Source organism: Protopterus annectens, chromosome 7.part0, assembly GCF_019279795.1.
Source record: "Protopterus annectens isolate FY-2018-M chromosome 7.part0, PAN1.0, whole genome shotgun sequence".
Lineage (NCBI taxonomy): Eukaryota > Metazoa > Chordata > Ceratodontiformes > Protopteridae > Protopterus > Protopterus annectens.
The window spans coordinates 32,664,980-32,686,389 of NC_056739.1; the positions used below are offsets into that span (position 1 = coordinate 32,664,980).

At 40.1% G+C, this 21,410-nt stretch overlaps 1 protein-coding gene across 5 annotated transcripts in view; it reads left to right on the plus strand.

Annotated features, from left to right (window-relative positions):
• The window catches only part of PFKFB2 (6-phosphofructo-2-kinase/fructose-2,6-biphosphatase 2), a 655,955-nt gene that overhangs the window by 58,650 nt on the left and 575,895 nt on the right, over positions 1 to 21,410 (plus strand). For all 5 annotated transcript variants that reach the window (XM_044076459.1, XM_044076460.1, XM_044076462.1 and 2 more), the window contains exon 3: positions 6,479 to 6,575. In XM_044076459.1, coding sequence (XP_043932394.1) covers positions 6,479 to 6,575 — 97 coding nt within the window. The remainder of the gene's footprint in view (positions 1 to 6,478; positions 6,576 to 21,410) is intronic.

Here is a 21,410-nt window from a genome sequence, read left to right on the forward strand (position 1 = left end):
ACCACTCATTCCATGCCTACAAAAGGAATTCCTATGGTGGGCCTCGGTGAGCCAGGAAAACACAGGTATGTCATTCAAAAAACCACAGATAACACAGACCATGACTACAGACGCCTCAGACCTCGGATGGGGGGTGCACATGGAAGGCAGGTGTATACAAGGACAATGGTCTCCAAAGGAAACACATCTGCATATAAACCAAAAGGAAATGCTGGCAGTAATGCATGCTATCGAGGCTTTTCAAAACCAACTCCAGCAAGGTCACTTAATGATACGGACAGACAACACCACTGTGATGTGGTACATAAACAAGCAGGGGGGCACCCACTCTTACCCCCTTTGCAGACTGACAATGCAGCTTTGGGAGAAATCACTGAGTCTAAACATCCAGTTACAATCACAGTTTGTTCCAGGAAAAGACAATGTGTTGGCGGACAGCCTAAGCAGGAATTTCACAGATCCACACGAGTGGAGGTTACATCCAAAGGCTTTCAGACAACTCACTTCGACATGGGGCAAGCCAGAAGTGGACCTATTTGCCTCTCACCTCAATCATCTCCTACCAAAATTTTGCACAAGGACATATCATCCAAAGGCTTGGAAAATAGATGCTCTTTCATTCAACTGGAACTCCCTAGCAATCTATGCATTCCCACCTCTGCCACTGATGACCTCAGTATTACTAAAGATCAAAGCAGAGAAGCCCAAGGGAATCATAATAGCTCCGGATTGGCCAAGACAACACTGGTACCCACTGCTACGGAGCATATGTCACACCAGGAGGTGGGCCCTTCCTCAGTGGCCTCTACTTTTGACTCAACACAATTTCGAAACACTGCATCCAAACCTTCAGACTCTGCAGCTAACAGCCTGGGAGATCCCATAAATAACTTCAGCTTATCTCTCTCCAAGGAAGTTCAGTGGATACTAACAGAGGCTCGAAGACCGTCCACCAGAAAGGTCTACTTAGCAAAGTGGAAAAGATTCAGCAATTGGAATACCAGCAAAGGGCATGATGCATCATTATTGAACATCCCACTTATCTTGGAATATTTGGCAGATATGTTACAGAGTGGCCTCTCATATTCTTCAATAAAGATACATGCATCTGCTATTTCAGCTAGATACAACACTGATCCTCCTGTTTTTTCTCACCCCTTACTAAGACAATTCCTCAGGGGAATCAAGAACATTAAGCCACCAAGAAAGGCCCCAGTGCCAGCCTGGGACCTCAATTTTGTCTTAGAAAAACTGACTCTACCTCCTTTTGAGCCAACAGCTTCAGTTGACTTGCAATTTCTCTCATGGAAAACAGCCTTCCTGTTGGCAATTACCTCAGCAAGAAGGGTTTCGGAACTACAGGCCCTAATGGCAATACCACCCTTTATTATTTTCCACAGAGACAGGGTTTCATTAAGGACCAACCCTACCTTTATGCCAAAGGTGGTATCTAGGGTTTCTCTAAATCAAGCCATTCATCTGCCTGCTTTCTTCCCCAATCCTGAGAATAAGGGGAAAGGCTTTTGCATACCTTGGACATTCATAGACAACTTCGATACTACCTGGACAGAACCAAGGCCAGTAGGAAGTCTGAACAGCTTTTTGTAGCTTACGCCCCTGCAGTCCAAGGAAAAGCAATTTCAAAACAGACTATTTCTAAATGGATTGGACATTGCATCAGATTCTGTTATTCCTTTCATGGAAAGACTGTTCCAGCCTATGTCAGACCACATTCCACCAGAGCTACAGCCACCTCTACAGCATTTTTAAGAGGGGTGCCTACAAAGGACATTCTAGAAGCTGCTACATGGAGCTCCGTGCATACATTCTCAAAACACTACAATCTCCCCCTATATTCCAGATCCAGAGCAGGCTTTGCTTTGGCAGTCCTGCAGGGTTTGATTGCCACACCATCTCTTTCCTAGAGCATACCTCCTCCCCCAGCTAAGCTATGGTATTCTACCCACATGTTATGACTGCAGTTGCATTCTTGAAGGACATAGTACAGCTTTGTACCTACCATAAATGTAGATGTCCGATAGACATGCAACTGCAGTCGGGTTTTCCCTCCCTCCATACCCCTCTATGCTTAGGGTCCACTCCTATCCCCCTCACTCTTAGCTGGGGATATCTGTTATGGTGTATTTGTTTTATTGCTCATGTATTTGTTTGGAATCCTGTTTTTGTCTTCCAATTTGATTACAGCCTTCCTTGGAGGGCACCTGGCATCTGGGGCAAGAAACACTGAAGAAAATGGCGTCGGCTGATGCTTATATACTCTGGCCGCTCTGACGTCGGAGAGAAATGCGACATCAGCCGACGTCGGACCCAGACTTTGGAATCCGGCCGACCGAGGGCTGCCTGAGGCAGGACAACCCACATGTTATGACTGCAGTTGCATGTCTATCGGACATCTACATTTATGGTAGGTACAAAACTGTACTTTCACAGGAACACTCTCAGAAGTGTGTGAGATGGAGAGAACGGCATATGACCAGAGGCTCACAGCACTAATTTCTGAGGTATATTTTGCACTGTTTTAAATGTGTTGCATTACCTAAGCATACTATGTTTAGATTCACTGTCTGGAAATATGAGCTAATATAATGTCAAATGAAATGTTGAGCTGCAATGGAGTTATAATGCTGAGCCATGCCTCACCTTTTCATCCATTCTATGTATGCATGCAGTACAACAAAAGTGTCAATGGAATTTGAATGCTGAGCCATGCCACACCTTTTCATCCTTTATATGTATGGATATATTACAACAAAAGTGTCAATGGAGTTATAATGCTGAGCCATGCCACACCTTTTCATCCTTTATATGTATGGATGTATTAAAACAAAAGTGTCAATGGAGTTATAATGATGAGCCATGCCACACTTTTCATCCTTTATATGCCATGCCACACCTTTTCATCCTTTATATGTATGGATGTATTACAACAAAAGTGTCAATGGAGTTATAATGGTGAGCCATGCCACACCTTTTCATCCTTTATATGTATGGATGAATTACAACAAAAATGTCAATGGAGTTATAATGGTGAGCCATGCCACACCTTTTCATCCTTTATATGTGTGGATGTATTGCAACAAAAGTGTATTTACAGCTTAAATTTTGCAGTTACTTAAGCAATCTAAGGTGCTCACAGTTTAATCTGTGCATTTCTAAATACAAAACAGTGAAGTGAATTTACAGTCTCAACAGGGAATGCTTGGAACTGAGTAAAATTCATTCTCATTTTAGTCGGCAAAAGAATCCCCACTCCAGATCTCTTTTGGTTCTACTTCAGTATATGGCGGCGTCTCCTAACTGTGACCCTCTTCAGAGAGAAAATATAGTTTGTAATCTTCTGCTGAAATTCAAAACAAGTTATACAGAAAAGGCCAGTTCCAGATGATAAACCAATCTAAATGGATCCATTTCCAGTAAAGACTGGATACAGCTGTGATTTAGTGCTACTCTTCAACATTTTATACTGCGGCCACCCTTTTTAAATTAGTGTAAACTGGTAACTGAGCTAATGTCAAATGGATGTGTTTAAAACATATGAAACTGGAAATGGTGGTGTCAGTTAACAATTACAGAAAGTATAGACCTGTATTAAATGTCAAAGGAATGAAATGTAATATAAAGGTATAAACAGCCAGTAACTCTGTGTGTGTCTTCCCAAATAATACCATTGGTTTAAAACGTAAAATCTGTTGACAGTATATGCCATAGGTAACATCTACATGACAGAAATGAGAAAAGTCAAACCAGAGGCATTTTGTTTGAGAAGATGGATATTGTTTGAGCTGGATTGTGATAAGGCTAGAAGGGAGCAGTCAGTGACTTCCAGTGCCTTAGCTCGATGACAGAGAAAGCTTTGCTTACAGACTGTAATATGTAAATAAGTGCAGTAAGAGTGTTTTAGGAGGAGCATTGGATTGTGATATACATGGTATATTTAATACAACGGTCTGGAATGGGGAAGTAGTTGTACGCTGGAGTCTGACAGTTATGCAACAGATGAAAGAAATGCCTCACATTCTAGATGAAGAAGACAGTGGTATGCAGTGTTTAAGGAGTGGTGTAAAAGTTATTTACCATGATATGAAGCTTCTGGAACTCAGAATAGGAGGACGTGCTGTAGGCAGGATATATTCTGTATATTCTGGTTATGGTAGAAACAGCTTTTTCACATTGCAGCCCTGGCTTCAGGCGGCACTAAGTCAGAGACAGAGTAGAAGGCTCTTAAATAAGGTTCCTTAGATGCAGGGATTGTAGATAACTGGTAAAAGAAAGGGTATGGCTAAGACTGTGTGTGCCATTTACAGGGTCCATGGCTGTGTGGAAACTGACCACTCATACCTTGGCTGAGTCTGTAAGTTGTGCCAAAAATGTGGCTTTTTGTCATGAAATTTTATATAAAACAATTTAGTGAAGAGCCAAGAGTGAGCAGTAAAGTGGACCATGAAGAGAAATCAGAGCATAGAAGGATATATAACCTCCTCAGCTGTGTCAGGTATGCAGATTTTGGTGGTCAGGAGTAAGGATTTTATGAACAGTTATAAAGAAGAGGGGAACTAGAGCTTAGAGGCATAGCTAACTTTTATAGCACATGGGGATAATCCCTGCCTCCCAATCTCTTCATTTGAAGAAAAAAAGGTCCACTCTTTGCACTGGCACCAGGCATCCAGATACATGTCCCATCCCTCCCTCTTGGCCCAGCTCTTTAATTACAAAAAAAAAAAAAAAAAAAAAAAAAATAATATATATATATATATATATATATATATATATATATGTATACATATATATATATTATCCTTACAAACTTAGAAAGATTTATGTTAGCATGCATTTTCTGAAGGATATGACGTCTGAAACTCAAATGTCTGTCATTATTTAGTGACTTCAGTCAGTGATTTACCAGAAATGTGGCACATACATGCTCTACAAAAACTTATAAACAAGTCTCTGACCATAACCTTAAATTATGCGTTCTTAACATGGATGCCAAGGTTCATCTCTCGAGCTTCGCTCTTGGCGTCCTTGTCTCGAACACATAATAAATTGATTATGATCGGCAACCAGATCATAATCCTGTGTATTATATGCTTGGACTATTCGTTATCCCACCTTATCAATGATGCAGCTATTTACTCCCTCAGGCTTTGCTGAAATTGATTAAGTAGACCTGGAATGGATAGCATGGAAAGCTGATTTGTGTGCCGCTGATTATCACACATGGAGATACCCCTTTTAAATGGTTCTTTTTAGCCTAGAAGGAAGTATGTGCTGCTTGTGGCCATTGAAGGCAGCCTTTGCTTGTTGCACATTTTAAACATTTCTATACACATGATTGCAGACTGCATGATATATGGTTTGTGCTAATGATACTGTAGCATTTAATTGATTATTCCTGGCAACTTTTATTTTAAGTTTAAAAAGATGTTATGGTAAGAAGTCTCATTTTCTAGCATTATATATGCAGTTTTGGGTCCAGAAGTGGATGCAATATTTTTCTTAGATGCATTTTAATGAACTTGATGCCGGTGTCTAAATTGTAGCATGCTTGAATGAGTTTACCAGTCCACTGAATGGGTCTCATTGTGGTGGTAATAGTTTATCAGCACTATAAAAGTCTCCATGTCGTCAGTCACATAGCTCTGTTTGGGAGGTTTTGTCAAAGTGTATAGTAAAACACACTCCGGTGTCAGTTGAACTGTTTTTATTACCCTACTCACTAATGTCATTCCAATGTATGTTATAGTCCTATACATGCACTCAATATACACACTTAGCCCTCAATACTTAGCTACCATTGTTACCTCATTATACATGTCTTTTACGTTGCCCCCTACATCTTCCTTTTAGAAACATCAAGCAGGTGAACTTATTCACAGTGGAATAGATGTACATATCTAGATCTGTTTGGCTGGACTCCAACTTGTGTCACGGACAGCAGCATTTAGTGTACTAAATATTATTTTGGCAGATTTTTTTGTATTTGTGAATATGTATGCATTTATTTACCTTTTTATTTAACACAAACAGTAATGCTAACTTGCTCTTTATCTACTTAGTCTACTTGGGTGAATAGTGACTTTTTTCCTTTTTGTAGTAAATGGTTTTATATCTGCAAAGCATCATGGGTGTATGTGTACACTTGCAAGCTAACTGTTGCTGATGTTGCATAAAGCCATACTGTCAATAAGTAGACTGTACCTAATCAGTCCTTCTCTACATTCACTTCAAGGTATCAGCAACTTTTTAAATTCATTCAGAAGACACACTATTAACTGTTTTATATGTGCTATTTCTAAACTGTTAGGCTATATGGTGATTTATAGCTGCTAAATTCAAGGGTTTTGTATAAAATATTTGTGTACGTGTACAACATATATAGACACACATGCATTAGCAGCAAACAGAGGCCACTAATGATGGCTTTATGGCTAATTTTATTTTTGCTTTTCTTTTTTAGTTTTTAATTTAGGAGTATATAGGCGAGAAGCCGTACAGTCCTACAAATCCTTTGAATTCTTCAGGCATGATAACGAAGAAGCTATGAAAATTCGAAAGTAAGTTAATCCTACAGTCGCATGAACACTGCACTTTCTAAGAAATGTATTAGTTGCATTACAGAATGAAAGTAGTGCTTAAATACGACACTTATTTTATTGAGTAATCTTGTACTTTGAGTTTACAGTTCCTCATGATACAGATACAGAATGGGTAATAATAAATGATTTAACTGCAGCATGTATTTATGAAACCATTTAAAAAATTAAATCTACCTTTGGACTGTAATCTTTAACATGCCCAGTAGAAGGGGGTGTTTGTTCTTACAGTTTAGTCACTTATGACTTACATAATGTTTCTGAATTCATATTGGTCCTTTTCTTTAATAATGTTACTTCTTGGAAACCTCACAGTTCATTGTAATGCAAACCTATATGCTCATTGAGATGAACACGATGTATAGCAAAATGTTAGCACTAAACAATTGTTAATCACTGCTTCACTATTCAGCTAGTGTAAAACATATGCAAGGAAGGAACCACACACTTAGCTTTGTTTGGGTTGCCACTTTATTTTTGATGATCCACAGAAACTTCTTTGCATGATTTTCAAAAAAGCTGTCCATGTGTTTTTAGGAGTGAAAGATGGATTTGGGAAGGCATTTTTATTCAAATTACATGACATAGGTATTCCTGTAAAGCTACTACAAGGCCATAATTCCTTTTTTTTTTTTACATGAAACAAGCAAGTCATGGGGAAATCTAACAGTTAAAACAAATTCTCACAGTGTAATTTGTAATATGTTGTAGTACTTGTAAAAGATTTTCTGTTAGCTGAAAGCAGTGCACAGAAAGTGATTTTATGTTTCCTTGTTCAGCAGTGGTTATGCATTATTAACAGGAAATAAAAAAATAAATAAAATAGATCACTGTTGCAGTGCCCTCAGCTATTAAAACTATATCCTGCCAAGGATATGACCATTCATTCAACTTTTCAAAACATAAAGGCACCTTCTATGTACCCTAACTGCCAAGTGCTTGAGCAAAGCTTCATATAAAAGGTAAACAGAGCAACAAAAACTTAAGAGCTTTCTTGCTACTGAAATATGCTTCTTCCGTACACATCTTCATCTACTGAAGTATGCTCCTTCTGTGGGCATCTTTGTCCACTAAAGTATGCTCTTCCACGGGCATCTTTGTACTGACGATTGGCTAGTGATCCTTCAGGTATGGGCAGATAATTACCCTGTTGGGGGAAACCTTCCAGTATTTTTTTTTGTTTTTTTTACTTTATTTTTTTTTTTCTGACAAACGTGTTTTTTTTTCTCCATGAAATACTGTATTTTAAGCTAGAAAAGTTATTTTTTTTTGACTGCCATTACCTATGAGGTATTTTTTTACTTGTAATTTTCTTAGTTACTTTCTCAGCATGTGCAATATGATGCTAAACTAGATGATGCTAATACTGAGAATTTAAACTCTATCTTGGATAAGGAAGTTCTGTTTGTCCCTTTTGCAGTTGAGGTTCTTACAAGATTTGATGAGATCTTCCAACCTTCCTTTGTTAAAGCAAATAAACATTTTATTTCCACTTCAGCTCCCTTTTTCAAAAAGCATTTTAAGCAGCAAAGTGCCACTGAACTGAAGTAATAAGATGGATTCTCCAAAAAGAATGGGAAAAAACTCTTAAAATCAAGGACAGACCAAAAAGTCAGAATGACTAATTGCCTTTTCAGGCTCCCCTATCCTGGCAATTTCTTCCTCTCTCAGAGTCATATTCTGTAATGGCATCAGATTGTCTCAGACAAATCGGTTCTGAAAATCTTTCAACGGGGCACAGTTGGCAATGGGAGTTCCTCCCTCCTTTTCAGTAGATTCCTTCTTACCCAGTAAACCAACTATCCCTGTTTCCTCCAGTTATGGAGCAAGTGGAATCTCTGGATGTCAGAGAACCAGTGCCATATGGGTAAAGGGTCTTATTCAAGGAGCCTTCTGGTATCAAAGAAAGAAGGAACTTGGGAAGCCCATACCGGAACTTTCTGTTCTTCAGGTTTTTGTCAAGGTCCCAAAGTTCAAAATGTTATCTCTTCATACCCTGTTACCTCTTTGTCCCTGTACTAACTTCAACAGTAAAGCTAGACTTAAAAGATGCCTACCATCACTGTCCTATTGGCAAATATTTCAGATTTTTTTTTTGTTAAGATTTTCTGTATCTGGCTTACACTGTCAGTCTTTTGTCTTACCCTTTGGGCTATCTGTTGCTCCATCTGGCTCCAGTGACTGCTTATTGCAGACTTCAAGGCGTTCACATTTCACCATATGTGGATCATTGCCTTATATATGCAGATTCTTTTTCCAGTTGCCAAGAGTCCTTATCAAGTGTCCAGAAACTCCTACTCAATCTGAGGTTTCAGGTGAATTTGCAAAAATTGTTTCTTATCCCTGCACACAGGATATTTCTCCTGGGATGTCAGCTAGGTTCTGCCTTGGGAACAGCTTTTATTCCTCAATATGAAGTAGAGCTGTTTTTCCATTCAAACTCTAGTGTCTGCCAAGGAATTTCTCAAGATTCTGAGATGCATGGCTTCTATGATTCCGTTGGCTTGACTTTACATGAGGAAAATGCAGTGATACCTCCGGTCAGTCTAGATGGACATCAACACCCTTTATCTTTTCAGATTCCTGTATTGGAATTTCTAAGGCAGGATATTCTGTGGTGTGTGGGCCTCTTCTCTTGAAATCCAGGTTTCCCATTCCCCTTCCACCTCCTCTTCAGTCTGTTACAGTGGATGATTCTGACTTTGATTTGAGAAGTTATTTCAAAAGTGGTGAAAGTGCAAAGTCTGTGGAACAAGCATGATACACAAAATCATACACATGTCAAGTTGATAATGACAGTAGTAAATGCTTTAAAGGCCTTAAATCATCTCTGGTCACTAGGCTCTCTGCATGTAATCACAGACAACACCACAGTGATGTGCTAAATAAACATACAGGGGATGTACTAGAACTTAACCCCTCTGCAGATTTGCTGTGATGGCCTGGGAGGTGGCAGCTCAACTCCTTTAGACTTCTCAGGCTTCATACATTCCACCAGAGCGAACATCATAGCAGGCAAGCTAAGTAAGGCCATGACAAGCTCTCACAAATGGAAAACTCACCTGGGAGGGTCTTCTAGGAATTGTTTCAACTGTGAGGAACATCTCAAGTAGATCTGTTTGCCTCCTTTCAAAACAGTTAAAGAAGTTCTGCTCCTTAAGCACATGGAAAATTATATGGTCTTTCATTAAAACAGTCTTCATTGATCAGACGTAGAAACCAAGAAGAGGAATTATTCACAAAACTATGTACAGTTTGTCAAGTAGTAGTCTAATCTTACCAGAGATTAGCACCATGCTAACCCTGTGTTTGTACACATGGGAAACAACGTAATAATAAGCAAGTTTTACATTCAACCTAATTCATCTTTCCCCAGTTATGACCATAACACTACAGAACAAAACATGGTTCCATACTGGACCACTGCATCATGGCTTCTCATACCACCTTTATAAATCATGCATTTTTATCCAACTATCAAGTAATATAGTGATCTAAAACAAATTATACATAACTAAAGAAAAAAAAAATTAAGTCACAGGCAATTAAGTCCCCAGTGTGTTCTGTAGCAGTTGTAACTGAAAAAACAAGTAAACGCTTATCTGTCAACCATCTAGATACCTTCCATAATTAGAAACATTACACATATATGTCTGTGTGTATATATATCTTTGCCACATTACACAGTGCAATTGACCTTCTGTGAAATATCTTAATTAATTTTATGTTGACATTATCTGTCGAACACAAACACAAATACTTTCTCTGTCAATTCATTAATAATAAATAAGTAGACACTCAGTAAAACACTTCTAAATCATATTTGACCTTCTAGCTACAGTTAGGCTGCAAATTCACTGGTTTCAATGTCAAGTATGAAACGTTATTATATAGCATCACAGCTATAATCTGTAGCATAGTGATCAATATTAGGCTTTTAATTCACCAGCCTTCACACTGTGACCAATATTTCTTATTAAACCACTGAATATTATTAATATCCTGCTTGTATGCCACACCCCCCCATCAAACCTTTCTATTAAGAACACAGAAAAGCAGTTAGGGAAACAACATGTGGTGCACTCCAGCTTAACAGTTAGTAATATAACTGGCATGACTGCAGTCACATTTTACTCAACATTCAGAAATACGGCTCTGTGCATCATTACACTTAGGTAATCTAGTTGCACTGGCTTAGAATAGTAAAGCTCTGACCTGAATACAGCCCAGGAAGGGGAAATGAGCTTTGGTAGCTGATATAAGCTTACCCTTCCTGGAGGGGGGGAGGCTTGTCCCACTGCAATGGTGTCACCTGCAGGATGGATGGAGATTAGCCACTCAAGAAGGTAGCTGTGCATGGACACTCCTGGGCTGGGAGAGGTACTCCTGCATGGGGACATGCCCGCTACCTCACCAGTCAGGCAACTACTGTGAGTTAGCGAACTGCCAGGTAAGGAGGAAAGGTTAGGCCTGGCCTGCTCCCTACCACCAAACTCTCACATCAGGGGGACGGATGTAATGACTGAACGTTTTGGCAGAAATAATGACCTGCAGGGCTGTCACCTAACCTGAATATGCCCATCCTCCTCCCCTGCAGAACAAATGGACTGCTTTGGTGTAGGCATGTGAGTCATTGGAGCTGGGTCCTGTGCAGGTTGAGGAGGGAAAGAAGAAAAACAAAACATAGTCTTGCAAATAACTGTATAACAAATATGTTAAATATTATCATCCCCCCATTAATAAAACATGTAAGGTTACTTATTATTAAGGAGCTATTATAACCAGACATCAGATAAAATGGGATGAAATTGACAGTCATAAGCCCCGACATTTTAATCAGTATTACATTTTAAATAATTTGTCTTGCAAAGATAATTCTTTCAGAACATCCTGAAGAGAAAAGTTCAAAATGGCTGAAGATATTTTCAGCATATGCCACCAAACAAGGTAATTCTATAATTCAAAAGATCCTGGAATACAAAATAAATATTTATGGCAATGCTATGTCTACTCTGAATATCAGCCCCCATATGAAGTATCTGAATCCCTTGTGTTCAGGTTAACTCTTTCAGTAAGCTCGTAAAAATGTTACAAACAAATCAAATTAAATTAATCAATAAAAGCTCAGGAAAGTCAAACAATCCAAGTGCAGCTTAGTTATAGTTTCATATTTTGTCTCTTTTTTTAAAGCTGTGCTTTACATGAGCCCACAGATCTGATATTGCCCTTTTCTTTCTTCCTGACTGATGAATTTCAGATCCCACATCGGATCTGACTCGGCAGATTTTCCCGGATTTTAAGATCTGAGTCTCGAGCTCCTCCCTCTTCCATAATGCACCGTATCTTCCTTAACTCCCCAGATCTCGTTTGCTGCACACTTTATTTAGACAAGGTTCCTGAGTCTCTGGCAGTTGCTGTTGAGAGAAGTCTTTTAGTGATAAGATTTTACAAACAGACCCCCCCCTGTCAATAGCCACAGTGACCATGGACCCAATGTGGGAGGGGGGCATTACCAAGGAAAGATGGTCCAAGCCATGTGGTTATCCATCAAGACCAATTTGCATATCAGTGTCCTAGAGATGAGAGCAGTCCTCCTAACGTTGCAAGCCTTTCAGGACATTCTCCCTCTGTGGAGAGTTTGGGAATGAGTGATATCTTCAGACTGCTTTCTAATTGCAGTGCACATTCTAGGTAACACCAGCATTCTAGAGGACAGACTCAGCAGATCCATTCTGACTCCTCATGAGTGGTCCCTCAACCAGTCAGAGGCAAACAAAAGTTTCAGCCATTGGGCGAAACTTCTTGCAGCCTTTTCACCTCTGCCCTGAACTTCAAGTGCAATATTATTTTGCTGTGATCCCCACAAGGTGGAGGTCACTGTTTTCTCTGATCCTTCTGAGGGGAGGGGCGTCACCAAGGGATTGTCTAGTCCACAACTGGTCCTCGGATCTCCTTTATGCTTATCCTCCTTTTCCACTGATCCTGAAGTTTCTACACAAAGCCAGCAGGTTGATGAGCTCTGTAATCCTCATTGCCCCCTTCTGGCCTCATCAGGTGTGGTTCTTATGGTTCCCTTTTCTGTGGTCTCATCTGAAGCATCCACCTTGGACTCTCATAACCCATCTGTCAGACATCCAGTCCCTCAATCTCCACATCCTAATACTGACCACACAGTTTCTCCACTTCCAGTAATTGTAAGAAAGTCCAGGCACACCCCTGGACATAATCATGGCCTCTCAGAGGGCTTCCACTAGAAAGGTCTACAACAGCAAATGGAAGAGGTTTTCTATTTGGGCCTCAAAAGAGAATATTGACCCTTTCTCAGCACCCACTTAGGCTATTTTTCTTTAGTACTTGTTTTCACAAAGGAGCCAGTTTCTCTACCATCAAACTTCAACTGGCTGCCATGTCCAATTTTCATGCTGGGAAGGGATCATCTTCCCTTTTTACGTCCAGATTATGCAAGGCTTTCTTGAAGGGTAGTTCTTCTTAGGCCTCCAATAAAAGAACCTTCTCCCCCTTGGGATCTCACGTTAGTACTGCAAGGCCTTACTCAGAAGCCCCTTGAACCAGCTGATAGTTGTGACTTGAGATTTCTTTCCTGGAAAACAATTTTTCTAGTAGCTATTACTTCTGCTAAGAGAGTATCAGAGCTTCAGGCTGTGTCAGCTAAACCTCCTTACATCATTTTCCATAAAGATAGGGTATCCTTAAGAACAAATCCTTCTTTTATGCCTAAGATAGCCACAGAATCAGACATTAACCAATCAATTCAGTTACCAGTCTTCTTCCCCAGATTTTCGAACAAAGAATATATTTTGCTATGTTTCTACCTTCACAGAACATACAGGTGTATGAAATCTGACTAACTATTTGTATCTTTCTCAATAAACTGTTCAGATCAGGCAGTTTCAAAGATCACTTTAGCCAAATGGATTACAGACTGTATTTCCTTAATTTATTCACAAAAAGGTATTGAATTGCCTCGACCTCCCAAGGCCCATTCAACCAGATCTGTGGCTATCTCATCTGCTTTTTCTTCCAGAGCCTCAATTAATGAAATTTGTGCAGCAGCCACTTAGTCTAAGACTCGCACCCTTGTCTCTCATTATAAATTGGACATTGTTTCTAGGAGCAGGGCATCCTTTGGCTTGACTGTGCTCTGGCACGTCCTTCTTTGAGGGCCACCCAGGAGTTACGTAGCTGGGTATTCTGTCCCATTTGTGAGGAAGAATGAAAAGGACAACATCAGATTTTAACATTATGTACTTATCATAACTAGGTATCTCTGTTGTCCATTTTCCCTCTTCCTCACGTCCCTCCCAGCCATCCCCCAGCCTGGTGCCTTTGAGAAGTACTTGGAAGAAATTTAGAACTCATAGGTTTTGGGTTTGAGCCTCAGTCCTTTTTTTTTCTCTGTCCTGTCACTATAATCTCTTGAGTTATAGGGCAACAAACTTGGTGTGGGAAGTTAGGGAAGGTGTGGTGCACTATGGGAAGAGGGAGGAGGTGAAGTCATGGATCCTAAAGTCTGGGAAAAGTGGCCAAGTCGGATTCGATGTCTGATCTGAGACCCATCAGTGAGGAAGAATAAAAATGGGCAACAGAAATACTTAGCTGTGGTAAGTACATAACTTTAAATTTTAGTTAATCCAGCTATGCTGAGGAAAGTTACTTCCTGAACACAAATTTAGAACAGTGTTATGCTCACCTAAATCATCAGCCCAATATACAGTCTATGAGTAACTTGTGCTCATAAAATTCCTTTTTAGTAATAACACTTAGAACTTTCCATAAAGATCAAATTCAAGTAATACCTTTTAATAAACATACAATTACTAATTTGCAAATACTGAGGTTCAGTTAATATGTACAAGCTCTCAGGAAACTTGCATAGTCCATATGCAGCCTCCTATGCTGTCATCATGTTGTGCCTTTGAAAAAAATGTTCTTACGAGCACATTTCAGTTAACATAAGCATGTTCAGGAAAGTTAGATACTGAATTCATATTTATAACCGGGTTGTGTCCATCTTGAGTGCTCATATAAAGGCTCTCAACCATTTTTCATTTGTTTTAACAAAAAACATCTTTATTAAATTATCACTTATGCCACAGGCAGTCATACATATAAATGAAAACAAACCATATTGACATAATCCCAGCTGCAAGCATTTTACATCACAAACCATATTTACATAATCCTAGTTGCAAACATTATACATCACTTGTAATCTATCCAATCATTGTCAGTTAAACATTACATAGCTCATTTAAGTCCTGTCTTCTTTCAAACCTCATTCCTCCCCTGTATGTATTGTTCCCACAATTCCCATTTTTTCCTAAGTAATTTACTCCTACCATTTCTTAAAGATCCCAATTCCAGTTCTTATCTCTGTTACTATATTCATTACTTCTAGTACAGTTGGCTTAGACTTTGATTTCCATTTTCTAGTAATTGATTTTTTGGCCAGCCACCACAGTTAGACTCCGTAAGACCTTACTATGTCTAGGCAATTCCAATACTGTATCGTAGCTCAGAAAAATAATTTTCCTAATTATTCCAACTTGCTCACCCAGTTTCTCCAACAGAGTAAATCTTTAAAGCTTGCCAACTCATTACACTCCCAGAAAATATGCTCCCAATTACCTCTTTCTTCCCCATTGCACCTCCAACGTTTGCTGTCTACCTGACGAAAACTTCTCCGGAGTCTACTTTGGGTATACAAAATATCTGTGTAAACATTTCCAATCAGAAATCCTAAATATTCTAGATTATGTTGCATATTTGGGAGATTTAGATATACCCCCATTTTTTTGTGAATTGCTTATCCAGTCTGTCTTCCCAATCTTTTTAACATCCTCTGATTGATTCTTATAGTTATGATGCAATATTTTATATGCTGTACTAATTATTCCTTTTTAACAGCAGCTTCTGTTCTACATTCTACTAAAACCTCTACCAGTGCTGGTCTTTCATTTTAGTACCAACCCTATTTCTTTCTCTTGGCCTATACTCTTATCAATCCTTGATAGGGAAGGTAATCTCTAATCTGCAGTCCAAATAAATTCTTGGCATTTTCCCATTCTGTTTCCCTTCCCTCTCTAGTTATTTGCTCCCTATACCTTAGCTCCTGTTCCAGTTTTCTCCAATAAATTCCAGCCCCCTCTTGCCTATTGTCTGCATCTCTAATTACAGTCATCCCTGTTGGCAGAATCTCCTTTCTCCATTCCTGTGTTGGCTTAGTTCCTAGAATGCTTTCTGCTACTTTATGAATACAATATTCTTTATGACTATTCTTATTCTCCTTAAAGGTCTGCATCCAAAATCCCAGTCTCTCCTTATTTCTTGAGGTTTCTCCATTTCATCATCATTCCTTTCTACTTTGAATTATAGGTTTCTTCCCATGCTGTTTATAGGAGCCTTAACTGTGTAGCTCTGAAATACCCCTTCAAATTGGGTAATCCCAATCCGCCTTGTTCTATTGGAAGAATCATCTTATCCCACTTGGCTCTTGCTGTCTTCCCCTCCCAGATAAAATTCTTCAGCTCTTTATTAATTGCTATCCACAACTTCTCCTCTGGTTGATAAAAGTATGCCTGACCTGTGTATAAGATTAAAGGGAATAAATACATCTTAACTGCTTGTATCTTACTATCCATATCTGTATAACAGAGCTTCCATTTTCTCAGTTTTGTATTATCTTTTGTTTAGTCTCTTCCCAAACATCCTTAGCTGCCATGCCAGAATCATGTTTAATCCATACCCCTAAATTCTTCATTTTATCATGTCCTCATAAATACTGTTATTGCTGAACCAATTCATTTGTGGGTACATAATTTACCGCTATTGGTTTTGATTTAGCTTCATTAATTTTGAATCCTGAAAAGATTTGAAACTGTCTCAAAATGTTCCACAACACTGTAATGTCTCTTTGTGATTTTATCAGGTATAGAATAATATCATCTTCAAATAAATCCAGCTTTTCTTGATTACCATACCAATTATATCCTTAAATTTCTGACTCCCTTATTTTCTTTGCCAGTGGCTCTAAATATAATGTAAGTAACAAAGGGAAAGAGGACACCCCTATGTGGTTCCTCTGTTCATGCAGAGATGATCAGAGAGGACCCCACCCACTTTAATTTTCATCTCAGATCCTTCATATATCCCTCCTGTTCGACCTTATAATTTTATCAGGGAATGCAAATGCTTCCATTGGCCTGCTCATAAAGTCCCAGCTTCCTCTGTCAAATGCTTTCGCTGCATCAAGACCTACCAACAACAGTGATATTTTCTTACATTCTGCTTCCCTCTGGATCTTCAGTGTTCTGTTAATGTTGTCACATGTTTGCCTCCCCTCCACAAAACCACACTGATCCATATCCATCAATTTTGGCATCACTTTAGCCATGATAGACTTAAACACTTTCCAGTATTAAACCATGATTGTAATGGGCCTGTATGAAGCTGGATCTGATGGATCTTTAGCCCTTTTAGGCATTACAGACACTACCTGTTTCTTCCAGGATGTTGGTACGTCTCCTCTTAAAATGCTGTTAAACAGCACCTTCCAGATCTTTATCACATTTTTTCCCTCCTAGTATCCAAACTTCACCAGGAATACCATCTGTTCCTTGGGACTTTCCTATTGACTGGTTATACATCACCATTTTTATCTCTCATCTTCCTATCCTAACTGTTAGTAATTGAGCTTCATCAACCGCTAACCTTGGTATATTTAATTCTTCCATAAACATTTCCATTTTCTTGATTTCCATATTTCTCTGCTTTAAAAAGATTTTCATAGACTTTTCAAAATATTTTTAATACCTCCACAGCATCTTTTGTTACCTTCCTTGTATAGGATGCCTAACCCTGGCAACAGCCCTTTCCACTTTCTGTAGCCTGAGTCATTGTGTTAAACGTTTTTCTGCTATAAAGTATTATCAAAAAACAGTTTCTTAATGGCAGTCTTTCTAAACTCATACATATTACTGAGGTAATCCCTTATTTTATGTTTAGCATTCTGCAGTTGCTCCTCTTTTTGTTCTGTGAGATTCTCCCAGCCATTTCCATTTTTAATACAAATTTAATTATAATTATAGTTTTGCATACAGTTTAAGTTCAGTGAACAAGTGATGGTTCAAGGACGTCATAAAGCATAAATACATCATTTGTCTGATACCATTTTTTCTTTCAGACATCTCCTCATCTCCTCATCACCCAAGGCCCCAGTTTCAATTAACGTTTACATACTCAAACAAGTCAAAAAGGCTAACTGCACTACAGCTCAAATGCCATTTTGTCTCATTTGAAGATTCTTCATTACAAGTGTACACAATACAAATAGTGGGGTGCTGTATTTCATTAAACAAAGCAATCAAAGAACTGAACAAAGTAACTCCATAATGCATCCCTTCTTTGCTGACATTGCACTTGCCACCATAACCATAGACAGCACAACATCTATTCCAGCAGCCAAGTAACATCTTTCTCCCCATCACTTATGTAACAGCAGCTTTGCTTTCTCCTTGTTTGGGCTGCCACCCCCATTCTTCTGCTACTCCAGCATTACATTTCTTTTTAATGAAAGCCATTTATTGAAATAAGTATATTTCATAATATGGACACATCAAAATGCAGACTCCAAAATACCGACCATTCATAATGTACACATATCAAAATGCCAGACTCAATATACTGACAAAAAATTGGCTTAAGTACTGGTGTCATTCAAAGGGGATCCAATGCCTGTCAGCTTGGGATGATATGCTCGACAAGCCACGATGCTTCGCTAGGGACGGCTTGCACCTGTCACCCCTGGGCTTTCGGATATTGGCAAAGGCTCTTGCTTCCCCCATAGTGCCTTTTTTAGGCAAGGCTCAAAAGGCAAACCCACCTCCATAGGTATCACAAGGGATAAGAAACTAAGAGTAATGCTAATCAACGCCAGAAGTCTAAACCTCAAGATGCACGCACTCGAAACTCTCCTTAGCATGGAGAACATCGATATCTGTGCAGTAACAGAAACCTGGTTCAGGGCTCCCGAGAGTGCCCCAGCACTACCAGGTTATACCTCATACCATGCTTTTCGGCCCCAAAACTTGGACCGAACCACAAAAGGAGGGGGAGTATCGATATTCATCAAAGATACCCACACCTTCAGGTTGGTGGCAAAGCACGAAGCATCAGAGACTATCCATGTGCAACTAACAGTGGGTAAAACTGCCTTCCAGTTTATAGCCTGCTACAGACCACCCTCCCAAACCCAGGAACCCCACTTGGCCTTCCTGAGAACACTGGAAAATATGAAGGTCTCTCCAAACACCATTATATTGGGTGACTTCAACTACCCAAACATAGACTGGGAGCATTACTCTAGCTCCAACACCCTAGCCCAAAGGTTCCTAGAATTTATAAACTCAAATGCTATGGAACAACTTGTTACCACTCCCACAAGAGGGGAAAACATACTGGACCTGATCATCACCAACATGGGGAGTCTATGCTCCAGACCAGAAGTGTATCCCTCACTGGTAAGATCAGACCATAAACTAATCTCACTGATATTCACATCCCGACCCCACCCCCTGCCCAGAAAACCACAATGAAAAACTTCTCTAAAGCAAATTTCACACTCCTCAAAACTGAGATGGAATCCTTCAAAGGCCCCGGGCCTGTGGAAAATATGGCCCAGACCGCAGAATCCTTTATAAACGCATTCTATGAACATCTTCAGGAATGCATGGATCATGCGATCCCAAATAAAACCAAGACCCAGTCCTCCAAAGGCAGACATCCTGTCTGGTGGACCCCAGCCATAAACAAACTATACAATAGAAGGAGGAAGCTACTAAATGATAGAGCAAAATCCCCGAAAGGGAAGGCATCACTGATTTGTCTAAGGCCAGCTTCGAGAGAAAAATTGCACAGGACACTAAGGATAATCACAAGGCTTTCTTTAGTTATGTTAGGAACCTGGGTGGTAATTCCCAGACATGCTCAGAATTAGTCCAAAATGACAAAAAATACACCGAACCCACAGACATTGCCAACATCCTAGCTGACCGGTTCAGCGCAAACTTCTCCCCCCCTCCCCACCAAAAGGGCAAATATCTATCCCAGCAGAGTGCTGCCCCCCTGACATCTCAGATGCTCAGGTAAGAGCCTCCCTCTCCAAAGCAAAAAACACAGCATCAGTGGGACCAGATGGTGTCCCGGGCTGCGTCCTACATGAACTCCAAGAAGAGCTAAACCCAAACATAAAACTACTGTTCAATCTCAGCCTTACTACAGGATATGTGCACAAAGAGTGGCGTACAGCAACAGTGGTCCCTCTCCATAAAGGTGGTGCCTCAACGGATCCTGGAAACTATCGCCCCATAAGCCTGACTAGCTTGGTCTGCAAAGCTATGAAAAGGATCATCATGGACCTCATAAATAAAGATATTGGGGACCTACAAACACTGGACCCTACCCAGTTCAGCTTTGTTAAGGGCAGATCCTGCCTCTTAAACCTGGTTGATTTCTTTGAAACAGTCACCAAGGCCATTGACGAGGGGAAGGTGGTCCACACAGCTTACCTGGACCTCGCAAAAGCCTTCGATACATTACCCCACTCTGGCATTATAGATAAGCTCACCAGCTTAAATATAAACCCCTATGTCACTAGATGGATTGCAAACTGGCTCAAGGACAGAATCCACATGGTTAGAATTGCTGGAGCCATGTCAGACTCCAAACCAGTTACAAGTGGTGTCCCACAAGGCTCAGTCCTGGGACCTCTCTTGTTCAGTATATATTTCTCGGAGGTACAGGCCAACACGGAAGGACTGTGGCTGACCAAGTTCGCAGATGACTGCAAACTGGCCATAATCGACTCTCCAGCCGACACAAGCATCCTCCAAAAGGGCCTCATAGAAACAGACAACTGGTGCCAGAGCCATGGCCTCAAGCTAAATGCTAAAAGTGTATAGTCATCCCCTTTGGCAAAAAAAAGTGCCCACAAATTACCACATAGGTGGTAATCCATTAAGTACAGAAGAAGTAATTAGGACGCTGGGGACCCAAGTTGATAGCAATCTTTCATTTGACAACCACGTGGCCAAAGTGGTTAGAAAAACATTTTATATAGCCCACCTAATCATGAAGGGATTCACATCTAGATCAGGGAGGTCATCGTGCCTCTTTACTCATCCCTCATCAGGCCCATAATTGAGTATAATGCCCCTTTTGGGATGTACCTTACCAGACACCTGCAGCAACTGGAAAGACCCCAAAAGTACCTCACCAAGAGGATCAAAGGGCTCAAACAGATGCCATATGCTGCCCGGTTAAAGAAACTCCAGCTCTACTCAGTGGCATACCGCCTGTTCAGAGGCGATCTGTGCCTGACGTATAAAGCCATGTCCAATCCGGAATTAATGGACATGCTGCACCTCAGAAAATCCAAATCCCATCGAGCTACGCGCCCGAGAGACTTGAACCTCAGCACTGAAATAAATAGGACATGCTGGAGGGACAGATTCATAACCCAGAGGCTCCCTTCACTCTGGAGTAAAATCCCAGTCCAGGTTAGGCAGAGTCCCTCATTGACTCTCTTCAAGAGGAATCTTGATGAGTGGATGGAAGATCGTAGGTTTACCCCGGGTATCACTTCTGTGTCACTGTTAGACAGAGGCACAGTATACTAACCTCGAAAAAGGGCATAGCAAAATAAATTTAAAATAGGTGGCGAAAGCCAAACACATTCTGGCTAGGCTTATAAATGCCCTAGGGCAGATAGCCTAGTAT